Here is a 27414-nt window from a genome sequence, read left to right as displayed (position 1 = left end):
ATGCCAATATTTTATTGGACAACATTGCAAGGACGTCACTCTCCCGGGTGTGGGGACCGTGCTGGACCGGGTGAGACAGTCATAGCTGTATTCTCCTCGGATTTGGGCCGTTATGAACCGTTGGTTCCGTGTTGGACGTATTCAACCGTATTACAGCAATACAGTATATTGGATTATTATTTATGGTCTCCGTCTTGGACGCGAAACGTCTTGGACAAACCCGTCTTGGAAGCGAGGACACTGTATATATACATACATACATACATGCAGATATCTATCTATCTATCCGTCTATCTATCTATCTATACAGATAAATAGATGAGAGAGGAATTTGTTTTGTCTGTTGCTTGTTGGTCTCCCTTATCCTCCAGTCTCAGCAACAAAATTCATAAACTAGAAAGGACAACAACCATGAGGGATTAATCTTCGTAACGTACATTTGTCCTTTTTTCATCACTATTTCTGTTATCTGTCTTCTCCTTAACATCTCTATCCAATGAACGTATTTCATATTTTATTTTTTCTGTTTCCAGACGATTTTATTGAGATTTAGAAAGCCTTTCCTAGCTAGAGTGATTAGGTAAAGTTTTCCACAACCGCTTCATTGCTGGGGATCCTTCCTAAGCTGAGTAAATCCGTCTGAAGATTACAAGATTATACGACGTATTGGATTGAATTTTGTGTATGTTCCTAGTTTCAACTCTGTATGGTCAGGTGACGTGGAAATATGGTGTGAACTCCACGACAGGTACCGAATCATGTGTCTGCTTCCTTGATCTCTGCTACCCTCTCTTCTGAGTCTTGTTCAGTCTCTCACTTCCCAGCCTTGGTGATGAGGCCGCAAGAAGTAATTAAACTGCGAATCTTCTGTCTCATCATCTCCTTGACCTCTGTTAGCTGTCTATTTTTTGCCTTTCTTATCTGCCAACCTTAACTTTAAAAGGCGGAAATCGTTGCTAATTCAGAAACTGCTGAATCATATTTTATCATCGCTTTCATATCATTTATCTGTTTCTCGTTTGTCTATCACATTTCAGGTGGTGAGGAGAAGGCGGTGCGAATTCTACGACAACTGCGGGGCGAGTTCGTGGACACCGGTGAAGAGGTGATGCGATACCTGGCGCTGAATGCCGAGAGGAAGGAGCGGTCGGCGTTCGGGGTGCTGCTTCGTCCCCCTGCTCTTTGGGACCTTCTCGTCAATTCCATGCTCTTCGTTTTCATGTACTTCTGCGGTGAGTTCCCGTCCTATATTTCAGAGAATACGTATATATTATATCTCCTATGTCTAACCGCATTGATATATCCGTTGCAGTTAGTTTCTTTAACAGGTTTCATTATCATCATTTGGTGATAATATCAAGTGGTGATTCAAGCAGTGTTCCCCATTCCTGTGTGGCATGAGCTAAGAGACTGCTTGAATCTGTCTATCTATCTATTGCCAGACGTCATAATCCCATAAAGGGTGGCCATTTGACTGAGTTATTTGTTTTACTGGGAGGGGCACTAAACCTCCACCAACCCACTTGCTGACACGTAGGGAGCACGCATGATTTGGTTATATGGTTACCACCAAGCGTTGTAAATGGTTTCTTGGCTTACAGGAAACCATTTGGCTTGTCACTCAATGTAAAGCCACCTGTAAAGGAAAGAAAAGCAATAAGAAGTGACAGGAAAGATGGGAGAAATAGGAAGTGAGGAGGGCAGGCACAGAAAAAGAATGATAAAGGCTGAGGAAAAAGTAGGCAGCATTATATCAAGTGAGTGGATGATAGAATGTTGCCTACTTTTTCCTTAGCCTTTATCATTCTTTTTCTGTGCCTTCCCTCCTCACTTCCTATTTCTCCCATCTTTCCTGTCACTTCCTATTGCTTTTCTTTCCTTTACAGGTGGCTTTACATTGAGTGATAAGCCAAATGGTTTCCTGTAAGCCAAGAAACCATTTACAACGCTGGGTGGTAAACATATAACCAAACCATGCGTGCTCCCTACGTGTCAGCAAGTGGGTTGGTGGAGGGTTAGTGCCCCTCCCCGTAAAACAAATAACTCAAATTCAAATGGCCACCCTTTATGGGATTATGGTGTCTGGCAATGGATAGATAGATAGATTCAAGCAGTCTCTTAGCTCATGCCACACAGGAATGGGGAACTGAACTTGAACCTTTTTTTCTTCACATGTCTTAACTCAGTTTGTAGCATCAAATAAAGTGTAGAAAGATAAAATCAACTACTATAAAAAAAAAAAAAAAATGATTGCTTTAACCCCCTCAGGAGCCGAACGTCAGCTTTATTGTATTCTTGCTGCTGCCAGACGATTTTATATAACTCAGAGGCGTCTAGTAACCAAAGAGTTGAAAAAGATTGTATCTAGTCACTGCAGTTTGAATAGCTTCTCCTAAGCTGAACAGAATTACCTGGAAATAGCAACAACAGTATATAAAGTAGGTACGTCGTCGGACTGAAAGGGTTAACAAATATTTTATGATTCTACTTTGCCGTTAGTCACTTATTGCCAGTTATTACAGAGATAATACAGGATTTTCAGTTTTTCTTTGTTCTGCTTTTTATTATATATACCACACTCTTACTATTTGTATGAGGTAACGCCGTCATATAACACATGACTGGCTGTGGTTCACTTGCTGTTCTTCACCACCTCCCGTTCTGTCTCTGTTGCTTAACATTAACTTGACAAATACTTACTTTGCACTTTATTGCGGCTAACATCAGACTGTTTTACCATGCCTGTAACACATAAGGCACCGAAAATGCTAAAAGCAATGACGATTAAGTTTTGGCCAAGAAAAACGGACTTTATATTTGATTGTAGCTCCTAACGAACGATTTTATTCAGCTAACAGAAATTTAACGCAAGTAACGAATGAACCCCTTCACTACGATGACGTATTAATCTGATATATTTTTGGTGTTTGCAGCAGATATAAATCAACTCATGAAAGACTTCTTATACTGAAGGCGTTAATGAGGCGTAAATCTGTCCCTTTCTGTAGAAAATTGTCTCCTAAGTGGGATACTATAGTCAGGAGTTATCAATAATTAAATAAAAATGCATCATCTTAGTGAAATGATTAAGCTTTAAATGCTATACTACAAGCCTCGCGTTTACTTTCCCTGCCGCATTTCCTCCATTTCTCTATTTCATGTTTGTAATCAGTAACAACATGCCTCGTGTAAACTCCTCCTGTTTATCTCTTTGCTCTCTCTCTCTCTCTCTCTCTCTCTCTCTCTGTTTCCGTAGAACCAAATTAATTTCCTCTTCGGTTTCTGCACAGTGAAGGCCTCTCATATACTTCCTTAGCATGATACTCGGATGACTTGTTTTTTATTCATTTCAAGGGTTACTTTTTTGTTAAACTTAGGAAAGACCTTTCATACGACAAAATGTTAAGGGAGGCCGAAGGCTAGCTAACTCCTCCTGACTGAAGTCTCCATAAGTACTGTACAGTATATAAAAAGTTATCAGAGGACAGCAAAATTAAATTAAATGTACGTCGTGGTACTGAATTGATTGAGTTGTCCAGAAGTGGAGAAAACAGAATATAAGGATATTGTTTTACTTAAGATGTTAATGGAGATTATTTCCAACCCTTCACCACGAGAGGACCCTCCAGAGCTTAATGAAACCATCTTGTGGTTGGAGAAATAAAAAGAGGAAAAAATCGTACTGTAATGCTTGGCAGAAATCGGAACACTACAACTGCTACGTATGAAATAAAGCATGTACAGTCGCCCCAAGAAGTGATGGCAGAGTTTCAGATTGCTTCGGTCACTCTGCAGTGCCATACGTTCAATGAAACAGTGAATATAAGGTAAATATTCAATGCCTTCATCACGTCATATCAAATAAAATATGACATCACGCTAAGAATGATGTAAAATGAATAACAGGAGGCAGTGATACATTAGAAGTTAACACTTATATAGTTACCTTTCCCGATTTGAATGAATGTGAAATGTATTACTCCGCGCGCTGTGGGCAGTAGGCCTATAACTCCGTGTTCCTTATTTGTGTGCCATGTTTTCAAATACAGATGCTCCAGTTTTGAAGACCAGTTAAGGAAAATTCTTGTGACTGCAATACACTGCCTTATTTTCAAATGCTATGGTGATGATACAACAACAATAAGGATGCCATAACAATGAAATTATTATTCGTAATGATGCCCTACCTGCGGTAGCAGCAAGACCGTACTGCCCTTTATTCCGTCTTTCTCTCGCCAATAATAAATATAATTGGCAACTTTATTCCCAACTGATGCAAAATTATTTTTACTTGTAAGGAGGTATGACAGATTCTGCCTTTTTCTCCTATACTAGGCAATAAACAGGACCAAAACATGAGTTCATAAACTCTTGCAGTGCAAATGCACGCACTCTTTACTCCATCTTTTAACCTTAATATCTGTCTTTTTAAATAAACTGTAATGTCCTGCTGAACAGAAAATGCAGATTTGGAAGTTTTGAACTCAATGATTTGATTATGAACCTCTGCATTTTATTACTCTTGCTAATCGATTATGCACCGAGGATATCAGACTATGACGGAAGTTAGCATTCTCCAAGGAGCTCCGACTCGAGGGAAATTTCGAGTTTTTTTTATTTTTATACTTCTTTCACCGATAGCCCTTTGGCATATATTAAATAATCCAGAGATTTTTCTTGATGGAAAACTGGCCAAAGGCAGTGTAATAACTTCATATCTTTGAGTAAATATTATCTCTTTTCGTGCATGTTGATCGAAACGTTTAAAATAGCTTACTGGCTTGCGCCGCCTTCTCGCTTTCTGTCGTCGTCCATGGAGAGATTGGAAACGGAAATGAATGACTTTAAATTATTTCCTAGTATTGTAATGGAAATTATTTTATAAATAATAATTATTAATTTTAATTGTTTATTGAAGCTCCATTTTGTTCAGTCTTACGTTACTATAAAATTATTGCGTGTTACCATACTAGACTTGAACTCCACAAATTATTCCTGACTGTCCCTAAGCGATAGTTGTGAAATTTCAATTAGTTCTGTTTAGGATTTCCTATTATCGTAACTAACGAACTGCTTCCTGCAGTTTTGAAATATACAGGTACTTTAGCATTGATTTATTGTTTTTTATAACAATTTTACGTATTTGGTTTCACCTCGTCGAGATATAAGCAAGAGTCTGTGCACTATCGCTGACCGAAAACTTCTGGATACTCCGCCGTCACTTCTTAGGCCGACTGTACTAAAAGCTGACGCCAGCAGACTGCATGGAAACAGGTACACGCTGCGGGACAAAAGATAAAAACATAGTGATAACAATCAGTTCCATAATATGCCTGCTGAGGTATACAGATCGAGGCTAATCTAGCGGTGGTCAGAGCAATTATGGGTAGATGACGCTTTGCTTCCTTTTCGCATTAACTCATTATTTTTATAACTACATTTATGTGGTTAGACTTTTCCCGCTATATGTCTATCTTTTTGCAAACACATTACACCGTGAATCACTTTCACCTTGAAAAATCATAGCTTTACTGTAATCTATATTATAACTTTCAGATCTCAGTGCTCACAAGCGTTAACATAGCTCTGAACCAGACTGGAAAATTTTCCATTGACAGCAATCAACACAGTATCATCTACTCGTATATGCTGTACAGTCAACCAAAAAAGTATCAGCCCTCTTACGTCAAGGATTATTCTGAAACATGGACTAAGCATTGTGATTTATGGGACATCATGTGATAATTACTGAAAGTATTATCTATGGTAATTATTAGAACTCGAAATCGAAGAAGAATATCATATACTGGGTGGTATATGGTTTGTGGCACCAGATTTATAGTTTCAAATGTGTCTGCAGAATTTGGTTATTTTCTCAGCCATGGTTCACTAAGGGGCCAATACTTTTTCGGGTGTGTGTACAGTGCATTAGATTTGATAAATTCATTCATCACTAGCGTCACTCCCGTCTGCGGAGCTCTTGCTTTGACCTCACCCATAACCTCATCTTTATTTACTGCGCAGCCATGGGGATATATCATCGTACTATTAATATAAAATCGTAGAGACATCTTGGTCAAGGAGTTACATCACAGGAATACTTGCCTTGTTTTTCCCCCACTGCCTGCAGGTTACCCAGTCATCAACGCCAACGCCTCTAGGATCTTTGCGGAGGCTGGCTCTTCCCTCAGTGAAAACAACTCTGCGTTCATCATCATCGGCGTTCAGGTGAGTTCTACGAGGTCAAGTGTTTTTCCGCAGGAGATATAATCGACTGTTGGTAGCAGGAGAATTAAAAAAAAAAAAAAAATGATCATACTGAGTGTTTTGACGAAGATTATCATTATTTTATTTCCAACCTCTTCAGTACTAAATGTTACCCTTTAATTTTAAGTAAGATCATCGGGAGTTGGAAAAAAAAAAAAAAAAAAAAAAAAGGCGTCAACGTAGTAACGAAGTCACTTGCAACTTTCGTAATTTATAGCTACTCGCCTAGCGAAAGCAGGAATACAAACTAAGGGCGTTTTGTACTGAAAGGGCCTTTGGCCATAGCTTCTAACCATGTCACTACGTTGTCTCCTCTAAGGTCAATAAAAACGATATGAAAAAATCAGTGAAATTTAAAAGGGTTAACAATATGAGCAGGGAACTTAAAATAATAATGGGTGTTATACTTAATATCGTTGAGCGTCAGTAAGGATACAATCGTCAGGCGACAGTTAAAATATAGTCTGACGGTACTAAGTAAAAATCATTTGCCTGTAGCAAGAGTAAGATAATCAGGCCATAGCAAAAACGCAATTTTTTGGCAGTTGCAAAAAACATAATGGTCTATCAGTAACAACTAATATGCTGGTAGCATGAGTCCCTGGGGCAGCAGCAAGAATAAAATAGTCTGACTACAATTCAAGAATGAAACATAAAATTACGTCATCATCCAGCAAGGGCAAGTATATATATATATGTGTGTGTGTGTGTGTGTGTGTGTGTGTGTGTGTGTGTGTGTGTGTGTGCCGCATACATTTATACATACATACATACATACATTATTACATACATACATACACCTACATACATACAGTGTTAAGCACACTGTCTGTTGAAAGTAGTGACATCGTTCGTTTCGTGACATGATCGCTACTACTACTTGAATGATAATGTAGTGCCACTAGCACTACAGCTAGTGTTTTTTTTTGGTAAAGTAGTGCATTACCACTACTCTAGCCGCTACCACTACTTTAAATACCCGGTATATACATTTTTTAAGGATAATATTTCTCAGTAATTATATACCGGGACTTCGTATTGATTCTTATATCAGTAGCGCATAATCCCAGACGCAGGTATATGACTTTCATTTACCAGAATTCAAGTTAGCATAGTCAGAATTAATATTATTCACAGTAATTACATGGATATTGAAACTAATTCCAAATTAGTTCTTCAGTACAAGATTAAGTTTACCGAGTTACACACACACACACACACACACACACACACACACACACACACACACGTCGAGTAGAATATAATACCCTGTCTTGTTTCGGGAATGCGAGTATGACTGCGTCAGTATGAGAGCGAAGGAAGTAAATAGAGGTGTGCGGTACGTAGGAGGACTACTGGGCCTTGAAAGCAGGCTGTGAAGCCTATGCCCAGAGTTGGCCACATAAAAAAAAAAAAAAAAAAAAAAAAAATGACAACAATTACTTGCGTCATAATTATAGACAAGAACGAGCACTAAGAGAGAACAACACCCGCCACCACCAACGGGTATTATGGTTGAATATATAACTCTCTCCTGTGACCTTGATCTTTGACACATTAGAAGTTGAATTACTTTTTTTTTCCCTTGATCATTAACCCTTTTTGGGATTTTCTGTCTTTACCTAAGCAAATACAATAAGCATTACAATACATATCGCTTCGCTGATTCTTTTAATACCGTCATTTATGATATTTATATTTTCTCACTGTAGATACCATAGCGGGCTCACCAGTCATCATGCAAAAGAAAGCATAATTGTAAAAAGTTATTAATCACGAGATGATATTATTGGAAAATATACAGACTTTGGTCCTTGGTGGCATAAAAATGATTAAACTGTAGAATACCTTAATATAGAATATTAATCACTGTCAACATGAAACAGAAATTACAGCTGAAAGTTCGGCGATTGATTGGATACGCTATACGGGTTCGGGAGAAGCGTTCCTGTAAGTACAGGAACTTAACAGAGATGTGGTTTACCGAGCACTGGTACAAACCTCTAACCCTTCCTCAAGATTTGCTTAAAATCAGATCAGATCTACATAAGCTAGCTTTGCCTAGTGACTTTCACCTTTGATCTATCCTTGTGACCTCTACCTATGACTAACTATACCTAAAATCAAATCCCCCCCCCCTTTTTTTAACCTGATCTCTGACGGAAAATTTAGTGCACATCGGACAATAATTCTAAGTTTACCTTGACAAGTGACCTTCATATTTGACCTATTGTGCTTAAAAACAGTATGTAGCGTAATCCTCTTATATGATCCTCAACCTATCCACCAGGTTGAATCCAAATCAGATCAGAACTCTTCTAGTTATTTTCTTCACACGCAGACACAAAAGTCGAAATTTGACCCTGCCTTGTGACCTTAATCTTTGACTGTTTTTAAAACTGAAACTTTTCCTTCCTGTCAGTTCCACCAAATTTGGATCTGGTTAGAGTAACCTGACACAGATGATCTTGTCCTGTGATTTTGGCATTTGACCTTTCTCACAGACTTTAACCTTTGACTAATTTTTCTTTTCCAGATTCAAACCCCTTCTATTCTTGCCTTATCCTCAACCTTTCTGTAAAATTTGGTCTAAATCGGATAAAATCTGCCTAAGTTTACGTTACCCTGTGAACTTGTCCCTTGACATTTTGTTCTATACGAGAAGGTCTACAACCTTGCTATCAAGTCTGGTTAAAACCAGATCGAATCTGTTTAGTTTTGCTAACAACCACACAAGAGTCAGAGTTTGACTTTGTCCTGTAAACATTACATTTGTCTGATTGTTTTAAAACTTGAATTACTTGATTCTTGCTTTGCCGTCAACTTTTCCTCAAAGTTTGATTTCAAATGGATAAAAAATTCATTGCTAGGTCAAATATTGACCTACCATGTGACCTTGACTTTTTTACCTTATGTTCTCAGAGATAATAGTTTATTCCTTGGCTAACCCTCGACCCTTTCGCCAAGTATTGTTTCGTTCGAATATACACTGTTCGACTCATTTTGTTCACACACACACACACACACACACACACACACACAATCATAACATTACAACCGCTCTTGCTTCTCCAGTCGGAGGTGTAATAACATTCCTGCAAAACAGACATTTCTTCAAAATGCTAAACCCACGGACGTATTTACTCCCTTACTACGATGACGTACAAGTTTTGTTTATTTGTGCTAGCCTACCACCAGGTGCTTTCACTTAGCCTAGGAAAGATCTCTCGTAATGAATTGGGTAATGAAGGCGATATGTAACGTCTTCATATATATATATATATATATATATATATATATATATATATATATATATATATATATATATATATATATATATATATATATATATATATATAAAAAATCTAAACAGAATACAATCGTCGGGACATGGCAAGAAGGAAATACATAATACGTCCTCGGACTGAAATGGTTTAGCCTGATATTGCCAAAAGGAATGCAAAACCCTAAATACCTAACATTGTTAAAGTAGAAGGAAAACAATATATATATCAAAAGGTAGCTGGACCTTTCTTCCTCGGTACTGGTTGTTCTGTGTAGCGTGGAATACAGTTTAACGATTTCCTATCATCACTGGTATCCCAGTATTGACCGTTATAAATTACGGGGCTGACCTACATAATGGTAGACAGTGTGAACCTTTGAACTATGACTACGTGTCGGCAGGCGAAAAGCCGTATGCTAAGTACCGTCCTTGTATAATTTTTTGTCAACATTTCTTTTAATATAGTACGAGGAACCATTGTCAGAATGCCTTCAAAATTCATCCCTTCGATAAAGAGGTCAAAGGAAAGAGATCAGTTCAAGCTCTGTTTCGTTAGGATACCTGGGCGCATTACGTTCAGACGGCTTGAGGTCTTAGGCAGGTAAAAAAGTACTGCAGAAAACTGGAAAAAAATTGATAAAATGTATGTATGAAAATAATAGTACTTTTGCATGCGAGTGTCAAAAAGATAAGGGGTGACGATGGTACAGTGACGATCGAGTTCAAAAGAACTGAGCTCAGCGTAATAACAAGAGAAAAGAGTGTGAAGAAACACTACTGGAGAAAGAAAAAGTGACTGAGGGAAATCAACAAAAGAATTACGCTCCACAAAACTCCCGCATGTTAGCCCCCCTCCACCTCACGCGTCCCCACTTTCACATACACAGAAATCTGCATTCCACGCCGGGGCCAAAGGAGTCTTGCACAGATTCAGAACTTTTATATTTTTGTCCTACCCTGAGCACAGACTTGAGGGTCAGTGTTAAAAGTCTTTCTACGTGTCACACACCGCTCCGGCACTATAGTTCATTCATTTTACCCTGGCCCAGATTTACGTCCTTTGTAGCCTATTTCACGTAGCAAAGTGGCGGAATAAAACAATACTATGGTTCCTTTTATAACACTCCTTCATGACTAGCATCATAATCTAGGGATAGTTTATAAAAGCAACTCAGCACTGATGATGGAGAGATGGCAAATTTATTCCAAGTTTGAATGAACAAAGTATAGCACCCACAGCCCATATTGAATACTTGCTAGGGCTACTTCATTCAGAAATGGTGTGATAATATAAGCGGGGATGTCTTTGTCATATGTTGATGAGTCTTGCGGTGGTGCAATTGTTTGATTAACGAAAATCGGACAGTCAAACTGTCCCCTGCCCAAGCCAGGGATCTCTGACGACTTACCACCACCTCAATGAACCTCAACCTTGACTTGTGACCTTGGTACTTAAACTTACAGTTTTCCAAGTATGACTGCAGTCTAGAATTCCATACAAAAACTTAATAGTTTTTGAAGGTTTTCTTCCTTTTTTTTTTTTTAATGTTTCACGATGGTGAAAGGAGATGGTAGATGATGCGAGTGAGGGAGAAGGGGAGGGAGGGAAGCATATCCATCTCTTGTCTGATACTCGAATTGGCCAGATCTGCCGCTTGAAAAATTGTTATGAAATCAACACTGTCGTCCTGAAAGAGTTCGATAACTCTCTGACCGACATTCACAATATCACAAGGGATAATTCATTTGACAGTCCCTTGTCAGCGTTACGTTTGTGAGTTCCTACCCTAACGTCGGAGAGTACCATTCCTTATAGATCTGTGTGGTTTGCTTCATACTACTATCTACCTCATACAAATTTTTCATTTGACATCTTACATTGTCACAGCCGGCAGGGAGGTGTTATCGATCTTTTGATCATAAAAGTACTGCATAGGAAGAAATGATACGAAAATAATACCACTCTCCTAACTTTGTCCCAAATGATGAAAAGAAAAAAAATGTGACATTGCTCCAGGATCCACATTGTCGGAACACTAGAGGATCCCTAAAACCTCTTGCTTAGTAAGATATTTGCATAGGTTATTCATCATCCTAACCCTTCTGCCCACTCATACTTGAGGTTGGAGATATCAAGAAATAGGAAGAGGAAAGGCCAAAGCCCTAAAACTATCAACACAGTGCCCAGTGAAACAGGCAAGCGCCCATTTACTCATTATTCAGGTTTTCGAAATTCTCTGCTCCACTTTGCAAACTAAACGATCCACATAAAATTAGTTTCCTAAGGGACAGACCCCATTTGTCAACTACCAAGGGTTAAAGGAGGTGCAACTCTTGCCATGTGCATCTCTACAAATACTTCATCCAATCGCAGCTCTCATACGAGTACGTAGCTTATTTGGTTCTTCACCCCTTCACTTACAATACCCATCAGCCTTCTTGGTCTTCCACCACTTCTCCAGTCCTCAGACCCACTCCTGCATACCCTTTACACAACCCTTTTGACATGTATATTCTATTTGACCGTATCATTAAAAAAAAATAAATATCGTTTGATAATCAGGCTTCCTCGCTCCACGTCTGTTATGGTTCTCAACACTTTTATCCTATCCCGACAACACATTCCACAAACATTCCATAGAAATACCATTTACACCGCTCTTACATCATTTTTTAAACTTGTGCCCTACCTAATTTGTTAATGTGGGCGTTATGGTTCTTTCACCTTAACCTGGCGGAAATTTTTCATCTTTTTGCATCTTATTCGTCTGGCAGGCAGGGGGTGCCCATTATCCACGCAGTTGGTGCAATGCTCTCTCTCTCTCTCTCTCTCTCTCTCTCTCTCTCTCTCTCTCTCTCTCTCTCTGTCCAGGGGACTCTACACTCAGTGACAAGCCAAATAACTTTCTGTAACCTAGGACACCATGTATTACGCTGGGTAATAACCATATACCCATCTGACGCCCGGTGGTCTTGTGGGTTAAGGTGCTCGAACCGGATGAATCCTGCAAAAATTTCCTCCTGGAGGTGGTTGAGGTTCATTGCTCAGATAGTGCCATTAAGGGGATGTAAGGCTGGTCACTCTTGCCTTAAATGCTGGGAGCGACTAACCTAGCCCTGGGTCTATACTCTCTTGCTGGGGCACAAAAAAAAAAAAAAAGATTGGATGATGGAGGCATGAATGCATGTGGCTCAAAGCCACAGTTAGACAGTACCACTACGGATCTAAATCCTTTCCATAACAGTTCCTAATAAACATAGCATTCTAAGACGAAGTTCTTGTTCGTGACCAATATTCAAGATGGAGGGATGGCAAATATGACCAAGTTAAAATGGAGTCATTATAGCACATTTTCCTGTAGTCCTGTTCTACCTCACACTCACACTTCTTTTACATATCAACCTTTTGGATACCAGGAAAGCATGCAAGAAGATATTAAGATGTAAGCATCATAATATTTTCTTGCATGTTTTTACAAACTTTTAATAGCAGCATATTTTTAGTAAGTGATATAATAAACATTAATCCATCCAGGACGTTGACTTTTTTCTTTGTAAACCCAAAATATTTTTTTTAATATCAAAAAATATCAGGAAGCGATGAAGTAAGAAATAAACTCCATTAATCGTTTCTGCACGGTGATACCATTTGAAAATTACAGTAATTATTAGCACTGGTAGATGGTTTAATTCAGCTAAGGGGTGACATCTCATACTGTAGGAACTAAAGTGCCATATGAACAATAAATAATTAAATAAGAAAAAAAAAAAGAAAAAATGCTGAGGAGCAAGGATGATGGGAGCTTAGCAAAGTGAGTATAATGAGGAGCGATGAAGCAGTGCAGGTGCATGTATGGCAAGACAGCAAAACTGCCCGTATCAAATACTTCATGATAGCATCAACTCACACCCGCTAAGGCAAAGACGGTCATTATCTTCGCTTTGCTGTCTCATTGTATTACTGAGTACTGGGTATTATGACAGTACGGTCTCTCTCTCTCTCTCTCTCTCTCTCTCTCTCTCTCTCTCTCTCTCTCTCTCTAAATACAAGACACAATAACCTGTTGTTACCTGTGATCTACAGAACAAGTCTTCCACCTCCCCCTACCCCCCAGCTCTGTCCGCCAAGCACACCTCTCGCAAGCTTGGCATGAATTGTCGTCGGCTTACAAGGCGCCCTGGCAGTTTTTCCTTACCGATGCATATTGTACGCTATGCCCTAAATCCTTCAATAAAACAATAATAATGACACTAATATTATTATTATTATTATTATAATTAATAGTAGTAGGAGCAGTATTAGTAGAAGCAGTAGTAATAGTAGTAGTAGTAGTAGTAGTATCAGCATCATTTTGGCTACCTGGGCACAATTTCATTACATTTAAGAAAGACCTCTCTGATGAGGGGAATCTGAAAAAGCCTCCATCAACCTCCTCCAGCTATGATGATTTTTCTCTTTAACTGCTGCTGCCACCAAACCATTTTATTAATGTTAGGAGGAACTCATCGTAGCGATGCAGGTAATTTTCCCTGGTACATGTTTCATTTCTCTCTGTCAGGGACATAGTGTGTCCGAATGACATATAGGATATTATCATCGTGCCATATGTCTAACATTATAGTAAGTAAGGAGATGGTAGGCGGCCTCGTGGGCAGCCTCTTGACCTACCCTGGGCCGACCCGTGGAGGTAAAAGCCAGCTACTTGCCTGTACCAGTTTCAGTGTTTTCTGCCCTCACTGGCTTCCATTCCAACTAGGCATGAGGCCCCGTTCCGTCCCCTCGTGTTGTTCAAGGCCTTTCAGCTACATGATTTTTTTTTCCCCCTAGTGCTCCTTCCAGATGATTGTGTCCAGATCATGAGAGATCAGTCGTACTGAACGAGTTAATGAAATCTGCAACTCCTCCAGTTCGAAAAGGCTCTCGTAATATGAATAGCATCATCTGATGTTAGCAAAAATAAAATAATACATCATCGGAGTCAAGTGGTTGAGAACTGAGTTTCCACGCCGATGCCCTGCTTAGGCAAACACTTTTCCTTTGTCTGTCGACTGGTCAGTCTCGAAGAAAGGCGAGTGCTCCCAACACTCTCTCGCAGTTCCGTTATTCTTCTGTATTCCTCAAATCGCTGACTCTAAACTCAACTTGAAAATTCTGAAGTATCTTTATATATATATATATATATATATATATATATATATATATATATATATATATATATATCATCATCAGCCGTTGAGGTCCACTGCAGGACTGGCCTATTGTTACCGAAGCAGGGACGATACAGCCAATGTATCTCTACCCAATGGCTTAGGCTGTCTGGTAGAGACTGTATGTAGGGTGGGAAGTGCTTGTAAATGTAATTGTAGTGTTGTAGTGGCTTTGGATGTGTGTGTAGTCTGTGAACCAAGTGTAATCGGCCTGCCTTAAGCTGACTGGGTGTAAGCATACTAGTATGCGACACTGGTTCAACCACAGCACCCCTTATGTCCGCCAAAGTAGCAAGTGGCTCGGTGAACGATTCCCAAAGTTTTTACAACTCTGGCGGGAGGCGAACCCTCGTCCACCAGCGTGCGAAACGCACACTCTACCACTGTACCACAGAGGCTCCATATATATATATATATATATATATATATATATATATATATATATATATATATATATATCATCACCATCATCATCATCATCATCATCATCATAATCATCATCATCATCAGGACCTCCTTTCTGACCCTAGGGCAGGGTAAGGACTAGCAATATCCAGACAGCCCAAATTTCCCCAGTCTAATGGGCCACACTTCCAGTCATTCACCATTCAAGCCCCCGGAATTCTGGCTCTATCTGATACACCATAAACATTCACCACGTACTTTAGCTTCACACAGACTATCCGATTGAGTCAAAGCGGACGCTATCACAGTAAAAAGGTGTGCCAAATCCCTGATCATACGCTTCTCCTCACAATATTCACCCAGCCAGCTCGATCTCTTGTCAGACCCCTAACCTCACCGATTTCCAAACCTCTCTTCCTCACAGACACATTCACCATATCCCTCCACTCTCTCTTTGACCTACCTCGCCTCCTCTCTCCTTGGCCTACCTCGCCTCCTGTCTCCTTGGCCAACCTCGCCTTCTCCCTCTTTCAAATTCGATCTGATATACCGTTTTCACCACTCTACTGGATTCCATTCTCTCCACGTGACCATACCGTCTCTGTACACTCTCTTCGATTCTGGTGTCCACAAACTTCCCTACTCCACATCTTTGACGAATCACATTATTTCGTATCCTATCCACTCTCTCTACTCCACATACATTCCTCAGCAGTCCCATCTCCACTGCTCACACTTTTGACTTTTCATTTACATGCCACACCATAGTTTTACATACATATGCTAGAGTTGGCACTAACTCTCTTTCAAGTAAGCCTCACGCAGCTGCAACACTCAAGTCTGTTTCTTATCAAGGCATTCATTGCACCAGCTACTTTTCTTCCTTGTGTCACTCTACTTTCCACTTCTTTTGCACATTTCCCTCTCTTTTTTATCACTGTAACCAGGTAATTGAACTCTCTCACATTTCCAGTCCCTCTCCTTTCACTGTAGCATCACACTGGGAGTCGCCTTCTCTCTATGACTATCACTTTACTCTTTTCTACATTTACTCTTAAGGCATGACTCTCACGGACATCAGCAAAACTCTGCACTAGTCTACCAAGTTCGTGTCCGGTATTTGTAAGTAGCACTGCATCATCAGCATACAACATATTTGAGATATTCCATCCATCACCATTCCTTACGAACGCCATCCCCCTCTCCATTACTCGTGTTTTTACTTCTCTCATCACCTCATCCTTATATACTGTATACTTAACAACCACGGGGACATCACACAACCTTGTCGCACGCCCACACCGATCGTGAACCTTTCACTTTGATGCCCATTTACTCTTACACATGCGTCACTACTATCACAAAAACTCTTGACGGCACCTAGCAGCTTACCATCTACACCGTACATGCGCAAAACCTTCCACAGTCCTTTTCTCTCTACTTTGTCGTATGCTTTTTCCAGATCCATGAATGCTACAAACACCTTAAAGCCCTTCTCACAAGCCTTCTCCACTATCTGTCTCACTGCAAATATTTGATTCTGCCACTCCTAAAGCCATCATGTTCATCACCCACTAGGACTTCTGATATCTTACTTTCTCTATAATAATTCTTCCATATACCTTCCCCACCACACCGAACAAACTTATGCCACAATATTTCTTGCACTCACTTCGCTCACCTTTATTTTTGTATAGGGATACAATCACAGCCATTTACCACTCTACTGGCGCAGTTTCACTCATTCATGCATAGTTACATATCACCAACAAGTACTTCATTCCGCTCTCTCCACTACGCTTAATCATCTCTGCATACACTTCATCAACTCCAGTTGTTTTCCCATTTTTCAGCCGTTTCATAGCATTCTTCACCTATGCGACTATTACGTTTCCTATCATTGCATTCTTTCTCTGCTCACCCCCAAAACCAAACAAGTTTACAGCGACTCTGCTTTCTCTGTTACCATTTATCAGGCTTTCAAAATATTCTTTCCAACTGGTCTTTACTTCATCCTCATAGGTTAATAATCTACCACTTACATCCTTCACACTTTCACATTGCTTTCCGCTGTCACTTCTACACTTCCGTACCTCTTTCCAGAATAACTTTCTATTTTCAGAGAAATTTGCATTCATTTTTCGTCCTAGATCATCATTTACCTCCTTGTTTTTCCTCTTCACTAGTCTCTTTACGTGCTTCTTGCTCTCAATATATTAATTTCTTATTTCCACTGAACCCCTGTCCTTTAAGCATTCTAGACACTTCTTCTTTTCCTCCACTGCTTTCTTAACCTTTTCATCCCACCATGCCCTACAATTCTTCTCGTTACCCTTGCCACACCACACATTGCTTTAGCATTCCTAACTGTGAATCCCTATGTGCATTCCGCAGGCTGTCCAGATCCATGTAATTCCAATTCACTGATTCTAGCTCCTCCCCTACTTTTGCTCAGTATTCATCTGCCATTTCTTTGATCCTCAGTGTCTTGATTTTCAGTCATTCTCCCTGACTGCTCGTCTCTCTCGTGGTCCGCCTCACCTCTGTCAGCATGATCTTGCATACAAGACTCATATGATCTGACAGACCTCCACATCGTCCTCTCACTGCCCTCGTATCAGCAACCATTCCCAGCATCGACCTCTCTACGAGCACATAATCAATCAGGCTCCTTTCAACACGATCCCCATTCCTTCTATACCGTGTATGTTTATGTGCATTTTTGTGTTTGAAATACGAGTTACAAAGGCACAACCTCCTTTCCTGATACGTATCCTTCCGTCGCTTCCCATTGTCATTTTCTCCTGGCACTCCATTACAACCCATTACGTCATACTCAGTATATATATATATATATATATATATATATATATATATATATATATATACTGTTATATATCCTAGTATCGTCGGGAATGTTCTTCTGGTGATCTTCTAACATTCCTCTTTGATGTAGGATTTCGGTGAAACCTCTGCTATTGTGTTAGATATCTCGAGGCCATCAGCTGAGTCTGTCACAAGGATACAATTTCCCTATTGCCCTTCAAAGGGCTGTCCCACTTTCTATGTCTCCATCTCAAGTTTCTTCTCTTGTTGTTTTATATCCGCTGTTGTAAATGGCCTCTATTCTTTTTTAAGTTTTCATTATTGGTGTTGCTTATGGTTCTCTCCTTTCAGGAACTCTCTCTCATTCATTAATTACCTTCATGCGTGTATATCTAGTCTTATTCACGCATACACTAATGACTGACTTATTCACTTTTCCACTGACTTTTTATATCACAATACAATATCCATTACAACAATCACGGGATAAGGCCTCGGTGCACCATCCTTCTGATTTGTCTCTAATTTGTGATTGGGGAAAATAAAACTTTTTTTTTTTTTTAATTGTCCTCGAAAACTCAGCTTCTCTATCTTTCAACACAGTCTTCCTCATGACTATCTAATTATTTTCAACAACATAACTCAGTCTTCATCGTATGTCAGTAATCTAAGTGTTTATTTTTTATTCCTCGCGATCTAAACTGAAAAGGTCACAGTACACCTCTTCCAAAAACAAATTCGAGAAGTTTATACGTCATGAACCGACTCAGAAACCTTAAAGCCATTCATTTGCTAACTTTGCACGGAGGGCATAATCACTCAAATGTGGAGAACGTATTTTGTGTTTGTGGGATAGCGGGGGAATGGAGTATGACCACAAACACTGTTTCTAATCAGAGTGGAAGAAAAGATTTTCGTTTCAGTTCTCCCCCTCTCACTGACTCCCTTCAGCATCTGTCTCCTCCCTGCACTGTTGCATATCATTCTCTTTTCTATTGCAACTGTTCTGGCTGATGGTCTTCTAAACTCTTTGTTTGCACTTCTTTTCCAGTATAGTGGGCATGCAGTGTCAGTCTAACTAAATTTTCTTACCCCATTTTCTGTCCAGTTCTCTTGTACAAGAGAACTGATACTCTCAGTCATTCATGTTTGCAACTTTAGTCTACGTTTCTCACTGCCTATGATCTTAAGTCATTTAAACGCAATTAGTCCAGGCACCTTGAAGAGATCGGATCTTGAATTAGGCTAATGTTTCTTTCAGTGTCCTTTGAAAAGGACAAGTTTTGTGGGGTTGCAGCTCATAGGTTTACATTTACTTTGCATTAAAAGAGAGAGAGAGAGAGAGCTCATAAGTTCTTTGCCGTTTGTATCCGGAACTCCCCTCAAGAGATTGTCACTGAGCCAATGCCAGAACTTATAGTACTGTACATTTGTGTTAAAGTAATATAGAGTTTTCTGTAAAAAGGCAGAAACAAATACGTTATTCAGTCTACAGTATTATGCAATAATTCATTTATAGCCGCTTGCTGCAGGAAGTGGCACAGATGTTATTTGGAGGTAACACAATCACGAATCAACATTATGACAAAATGGCTCTTCTTGTTACTTTCTCATTCAGTGATGTAGTTCCAGGGGTCTTGAGGGGCCTTGATCTCATCTCACAGCTAGACCCTTGATCTATTCCCTCCCCCGCTTATTTAAATTTTTCGAAAATTTATTGCGTGCACATTGTGTCTGGCCTCACTTTGCCCCTTCCCTCCCCCTCTGCCCTCCATTTGTGTAGACCTGGCTAAGTCACTGCCCTCATCACACTGAAATATAAAATATTCAATTTGCTTGGCTTATTTATAGACTAATGCAGCCACGTGCTTTTATGTGCATCTCTGTGAACTCTAACAAATTTACGACGATTAAGTACTCAGTATTATGACTGATGGTTCAGGCACTTTTAACTGGCATCAGAATATAAAACAACTAGAGAGGACACATTTGCGAGCAAATGAAATAACATTACCAAAGCTTACTTTTTATATTTGAACGCATTTCATAGCTTGTATAGGTAACTCGCATGAAAAGAATCCCAGAACAAATGGGCTAAACGCGTTCGAACTGAGCTCGCTCCTTATTGTAATTGGTTTCTGGCCAGACAGAACACGTGTCTTCAGTGGAATGGATGTTTTGATGTTCAATAGTTCCTTTTCTTAACACTTTTTTGGACTGCAAAATAATTTCAGCGGACTAAATCCAAGAGCGAAAAAGGAATTTCAAGATACCAGGTCAGTCGGCCTAGAAATGATATTGTGGGCGTTGGTAAGAAGAACGATAGCGCAAACCCCCAAAAGAAGAAGAAGAAGAAGAAGGGAGAGAGAGAGAGAGAGAGAGAGAGAGAGAGAGAGAGAGAGAGAGAGAGAGAATGTTAATACAGCATCTGTTTACATTTCTTTACCTAAAACCTGATATAACTCTGCCCATGGAAATCGACTCCCCTCCCACGCATAATATGCGTGGGAGGGGAGTCGATTTCCATGAGTCGATTTCCATGAGATTAAGTCCACTGAATATTTTCCTGTAAAAAGAGAAGCTAACTTGATCCTCAAAATGTTCATTATTATACAGTTTGTGCATTGTACTTATTGTTAGGCCAGGGAATAAGTACTCCTTAGAAGTGCTTTGCCGACAGTAATGAGACTCCATTCGAGGAAATCGATTAATATGGCCTGTCACTTTTTTCCTCAACCTTTCATCCCTCTCCTTTAGTTTTGGTCGTCTTCCTCCTCGACCTTCTTTTTGTAATGATCCAGTTGATGATAATTTTTCCATTGTGGTCCTGATTTGCCCATCACTAATGTTAAGAGTGTTGACAAACATTATCCTGCACACTTTGACTTTTCTACAATCAGCAATTGGCAGGAAATATGCAAAGGTTCTACTTTTTCTGCTTTCTTTTCCCAGGCATGCGTATTTTGGGTCCTTCACTTCAATGGTCCTACTTATCCACTCCCTTTGACTCTCAACATTTCCCAAGTCATAAAAGCTGTTCAGAATTATTTTTCTCTGTTCTTCAGTTACTTTATCACAAAACAGTCCTCTACTACTGCACTTGTTTTTAGGGCAACGATATTTCAATATTCGCCTTGCAGGCATCTCCTTACCACTTTGTATACTGATATACGCTTCCTCACTGTTGCGATTTCTCTTGCAAATTTTCCTGATTTTCTCTTTTTCTGACACCTTTCTAATTTTATCTGGAGATTGTTTAGGCAATCCTTCAACAACAAAGTGTTCTGGTTGTGTCACATATTTTGCGAATGGGTTACACATCTTTTCATTGTGAGTATCTGGTGTGATATTTTCTGCAGGATTACATGCTGTCAAACTGTGATTTTCACAAGAATCCTCTAGGAAGTGATTATAGCACAAAAGCATTGACATTCTTGTTTGGTGCAAGCTGCAAATATCTCCGACTTACAGCCTGTATGTCCACAAACAGTAGCTCTTACAAGTTCATCATCAATAATTAAGTCATCATCAGGCATATACAAAGGGTCATTGACAGAATCGCACGCAGACATTGTTGAGTCATCGGAAGTGCTTAGGTGAGAAATGTCTCTGCTTTGATCTTTTCTTAGGGAAGATACTGATCCATGTGCATCCTCTCCACTTTTATTATTCTTTTCATTCATGTTACTCGGGTCCCTTTTTTTCAGGAATTCTGTTAATGGAATGTCATCATCACTATCATCACTTCCCTCATAGGTAGGTTTTACTTCAAACTGTATGACGACTCCACTCCACCACTTGCCGTGGGGTTGCCACCACATTTTAACTTTTCTGCCATTTCTCAACCTTTTCCTGGGAGGTAGTCTTAAGTCACGCAATGGAACAACATTCTTGGTGTTGTCTTCATCCCATCGAACCAGGACATCGACGTTTTTAACCATCTGAAAGAGAAAATTAACTGGATATGTGACCTCTAATTGTTGTTGGATTTGTATAGGCTATTGTGAAAGACACCAGGTTCCAGGCCTGGCAACTCTCCAAGGAGGACCCCAGGGCTGGAGACAGCGTGTCAGTGCAGCTAGCACCAAAGCGGCGTGAACCTCCATTGAATGAATGTTATAGTAACGATATGCAAAGCAATAATGATGCAGATTTGTAATGTTTAATACTACTTTATCAATTAGCTCACCTTCTGGAATGAGAGTTTGTGGTTGGAAAACACTGCAGTTGCAACCGCCGTCCTGACAGCTGATGTGGTGGTGGTTAAACACCAGTCTAGTGAAGGTTCTGAGAGTGATTCCTGACGACTCTCACATTTATAAACATTTCGAAATCTTAAGAAGCAATGGTTCATTGGCACGAAAGATGGTAGAAGGTCGAAAGCTTTATTCTAATGGGTGAACAAGGAAGTGAACTTTCATGTCTTGCCTTCCGTGTGTAGACTTTGAATGTTAACATGATTATTCTACTGTTTGTGAAAACTGAAATCATGAGTGTAAACACAGCTTTGTTTTTGCAAACCGACAAATCCAATATTCGTCGATTTGTGAAAACAGCAATGTTACATAAGAGTAATATTCGACACTACCACATGTCTCAATCTCGAAAAGTGTTTCACTTACGTAGTTCAAACTTAAACAGGTAAAACACTTGGTTGTCGTTAATGTCCAGGTCGTATTATCTCAATCAGACCAAATTTTCCTATTCGCCGGTTTGTGAAAACACCGACGTTATAATCATTCGCTAGGACTGAGTTTCAAATTCCCAGGGCACCGCAGTGTGGACTGTGGAAGTAGTCATTTGAGTCACCATGGCCTCGTAAATTTTTCTATCTTTATGGTATTATAAACAAACACTACGACATTTTCTACCACGCCTAATCGTCCTCCTCTGAGTTCTCCTTCCCCGTCTCGTAGTTAACTCCTTTAGTCCAATGACGTATTATTTAATCAAGAACCGTACTGCTACCTCCAGACTATTTCAAACAGGTTTCAATTTTTTTTTTTTCTAGCCTGCATTGTTAGTGTCCATTTAGTGCTTGAAATTCATCCTGATTTGATTAAACATCGTCTTGTGATAGCATGAGCAATATTAGAAAGCATTTAGAGAGCACATACCTCCGCCAATGCCATTGCCATTATATAGGGTCCGGATCCGGACCCGTGGAGATATTGCGTGGAATACATAGGATCCGGATCAGCCCCCTAATTTAATCAATTGTTCCTTGACCCCTGGCCCACTCCTCCACAAAATTTATTGAAAATCGTTGAGAACTTTTTGAAAATATTGTACGGGATACAAAAGGATCCTGATCCTGATCCGCTCCCAGATTTCATCAATTCTTTATTGGCCCATAGCCCACCTTTCCAATAAGTTCTTATTGAAATTCAGCGAGAACTTTGGAGATATTGTGCGGGATACTCCGGATTCGGATCCGCCTCAAAGTTTAATCAGTTCTTTCATGACCCATTGCCCACCCTTCCAAAAAATTTCATCGAAATTCGTCGAGAACATTTGGAAATATCGTGTGGACAAACAAACAGACAAACATAGGCAAATACATAACCTCCTCCAACTTTGTTGGCGGAGGTAATGAAGTATGCGTAAACAAAGGACTGGGATCATTGCTCTAGAAAACCAGATTCTGAATAAGATGTATCTCTAACACTGCAGGTAGTGGGTGGTGTAGCAGCCATCTTCCTCCTGGGATGGGTTAGTCGGAGAAGAAGCCTCATCACCTCCTACATCATCACCGGCACGGCACTCTCTGTACTGGCAGCCTACCTGGCATGCGTCAGGAACTCCAATGGGTCAGTAGAGTTCGCTGGAGGGATAGAGAAAGGCCCGGAGTATGTTGTGGTGGGGGGCGTGCTGGAGCCGAACGACACGAGGCAAGACGTGGAAGGACATGGTAGGATAGCAGAGGCAAGACAGGACTGGAATTGGGTGCCTTTGTTGTGCCTGGCGGTGGCTCAGGCTGGGGCGGTGCTAGGGATCAAGCCACTTCCCTTTATGCTGGTCAACGAGTACTTCCCTACATGGCTACGTCCGCAGGTAATCTGATAATGTACGGTAAAATGTCAGTGTATCTCAGCTAGGTTCCTTGCAGCAGTATAATTTTAGGATACTAACTTATCGGCACATGCTCCAGCTCTCTCTTTCAAAAGAGTGTTTGATAGTTTCTTTGAAGAAATGTGTGGTGTTCACGGTATGCCTGGCCCTGGTTGAGATCGGATGGTGGCCTCCCAAACATAACTCTTATGCAATAATAATAATAATAATAATAATAATAAATAATCAGGATCGTGATGTGTGATTTTGGAGATAACATCATAGGACTATTAAAAAAAAAAAAAAAAAAAACTATTACTAATATTTATCAATATTTTACTCGACACAAATTATAATGTTGTACAAAATAAACACGTTATTTGACCGCATTTCTGCGTCGTGTCGGCATGATCTACAGGTATCATAATCACCAGAGCAGCAGTCAGAATAGTCTATGATTTCCCTTCACGAACAACTTAAGAACAGATTTATCCATTAGCCCAGTAATCAATCATGGCCTTTCTAAGAGTTCCTGGTTCGAGTCTTGGCACAGTATAGATAGTATGTTAGTTTATTTTTCCTGTGTTAATACAGGTTTATTTCATCATGGCCTCTCCTGCCACTATTATTATATCACATCAGCCATGTTCAGACTCATTCAGAACAGTCAAGGTTCATTTGTCAGTCTAAGATTGACTAAGTTAATTTTGGTATATTAAGGTCAGTCTAGAGTTATCTGGGTCCAATTAGGTTCATTTGGGTCATGATATTACAGTACTTTAAGTCTATTATATCCAGTCGGGTTCAGCCATATCAAATCAGGTTCGTTCAGAACTAAGTAGATCTACAAGAAACAAGTTATTTCAGTTCATATTCATCAATGCTACTCCACGATCAGTCAGACCTATCACAACCATTTTGGGAATCTGGTAAGTTCATGATAGGTTCATTCAGGCCATTTGCGTTAATTCAAGTCTTTCAAATCCATTCGGTCTCACTCAGATCAGACTAGACCCATTCAAGGCCATAATACACCTAATTAGGTCAATTTGGGCCAAAGTAAGTCCATTCAGGTAGTTTAAGTTCATTGAGGTCGTTCACATCCAGTCCAATAGTCAGGTCAGTCTGGAATCATTATGGGCCATTCGAGTCTACTTAGGCTCATTTAAGTGCTTCACAGGCATCCTGGCTTAGTTAGATTACCATACTTTACGTTCTTTAAAGCCATTTAGGTCCATTTAGGTCGTTTTCATTCATTGAGACAGCTATGGTGGTTACTGATGTGTGTGGCTTTAAGTGCGAAGCAGACTGACGTATATTTTGTGAGGAGCTGTTCCACTCTGAAGGACTGGATGTGCGATGAGAAATATACACACTTAACCGTCATCTTGGTTGTGTTTGAAAAGTGAGTACGGAGAGTGAGCCATGCTGTTTGGTATATGGATGGTTGTAGAGGTCTAAATGCCTCCAGTTGAGGGAAGCATGTGATTTGCAATGGGTGTGTGGGGGGAGTGTGAAGTGCCCGATGGTGGATTAAGTGACAGCGCTGTGGAACCTTGATAGGTAGCTGTAGCATGTGAAGATATGTGCAAACTGTCCGGCGCTGCTCTGATAGATAAGAAGAGCCGTGGGAGTGCTTGAGGGGCAGGTGAGCGTGGCGTCACGTTTTGCTGAGCCGCCAGTTCACCTTGTTGTGTGGAGGCCATTGTGGTAGTTAACAAATGGTGGTAACTGAAAGTGTCATTAGAGGATCATGTGTGTGTGTGTGTGTGTGTGTGTGTGTGTGTGTGTGTGTGTTTAGTGGAAGGGATATAGATTACACATGTGCAACGGTGACAGCACACTTATCGTAGGGTTCAATTTGAGTAATACGTTTGTGTGGTGTTCGCGTACACTGAAGTGGTGAACGCAAAGGCTGCTGGGTGTTTGGAACGGATTTAGGATGGGAGTAATTGTGAATGGAATGGTGTGATCTGGTTTGATTTTCTTCTTTGATCTCCATGGGAGACCTGCAACTGCTAAACCCGCTGCCTGACTTTTAGTATGTTGAAAAGTCGTTGTGAACTGAGGAGGGAATGTTGTCATCTGGTATCAAGCTCAATGTTACACACAGATGGTGGAAATACTGGGTTTGGAGTTAACAGGCTGAATAATGTCAGACCAAGTCATTCAGATAGTTCATTTTAAGTCCATGTACCGTATGTTCATTCATGTCCAGTTGTGTCCATTCACACACAGTCTATTCATATAAAATCTTTCTCATCCGTTCAGGCTGACAGGCCAGTTCAGATTCACTAAGGTCTCTTCATATTCACCTAGGCCCAATGACAACAGTTCATTTCCAGTTACATGCATTTAGGTCAACGTACAATAGATCCATGCTGGTACGTCTAGTTCATTTCACATATATTCGAATTCTATCAAAACAATTTTATATCTTTTCACGTCACTTCATTCCATGAAGTTTACTTACAGTAAGTCAATACACATCGAATCAGGCCATATCGGGCCAAAAATCAGTCCAGCAGATACAAAGGTTCTTTGGAACTTATAGGTCAGACCTTCCAGTGCTGGATGGGGTGGGAACAGCAGCGTGAGCAGGGTGGAATGGATGGGCTCAGATGGTAGTGAGTGGTGGGACATGCGGAGGGAAGCATAATTATGATCTGTAGGCGGGTGTTATACGTAGTTCGACAGGGTGTAAGTTTATGATGAGAAAGGACGCAGAAATTAATATAAAATATGCAGTACATTATCGGAAAAACAGGTTAACGCACTGCAGGCAATAACCTATTACACAACACAGTAGCTATTTTTTTTTTTTAAACTCCCTACAGGCCAGTAGTGTAGTTGTGACTGTCAGCTACCTAGCGTCCATGGCGGCCTTCCAGCTGTACACACCCCTGTCCCACGTCCTCACTCAGCCTGGACTCTACGCCTTCTACGCTGCTGTTTGTATCCTTGGGGTGCCGTTCTCTTACTTCTGCGTCAGAGAGACCATGGGTGTCAGTGTGGGATGAGGGGAACAGCAATACCGAAAGTTAGAGTTAGGTTCTATATGAAAATCGGGATCAGGCTGCATAATAAAACGGTTTTAAATGAAAACTGGGCTCTATGAAAATCTGTAAATCTGACTCTATATGCAGTCTCTGAATATATAGTCCAGTTCTGAAAATTTGGAATCCAGGCTTTAAGTGTAAATCAGTCGTTAAGCTCCCTTTTTCACTTCATCAGACGATGAGTGCTTATCTGAGATGAGGTGATGCAACAGACATACGGGCATTTAGGGTCAAGTTTTGTAAGAATATATAAAACACGACTATATGTAGCAACTGGGTATTTAATATTAACCCTAAAAATATGAAATAAGG

The 27414-nt window shown here is 40.1% G+C and overlaps 1 protein-coding gene across 1 annotated transcript; it reads left to right on the top strand.

Moving 5' to 3' along the window:
* LOC145410128 (facilitated trehalose transporter Tret1-2 homolog) lies at positions 1-27250 on the top strand. The gene is made up of 6 exons (XM_080280326.1): positions 1-70; positions 695-748; positions 1038-1232; positions 6131-6228; positions 23666-24046; positions 26881-27250. The coding sequence occupies exons 1-6, from the start codon at positions 1-3 to the stop codon at positions 27061-27063; spliced, it is 981 nt and encodes a 326-aa protein (XP_080136452.1). The 3' UTR covers positions 27064-27250.
* The last annotated feature ends 164 nt before the right edge of the window (positions 27251-27414 follow it).

The sequence above is a fragment of the Coenobita brevimanus genome, chromosome 84 (genome assembly GCF_032717465.1).
Source record: "Coenobita brevimanus isolate Jiangsu-jjx chromosome 84, ASM3271746v2, whole genome shotgun sequence".
Classification (NCBI taxonomy): Eukaryota; Metazoa; Arthropoda; class Malacostraca; order Decapoda; family Coenobitidae; genus Coenobita; species Coenobita brevimanus.
This window is presented reverse-complemented; position numbering and strand designations above follow the sequence as displayed.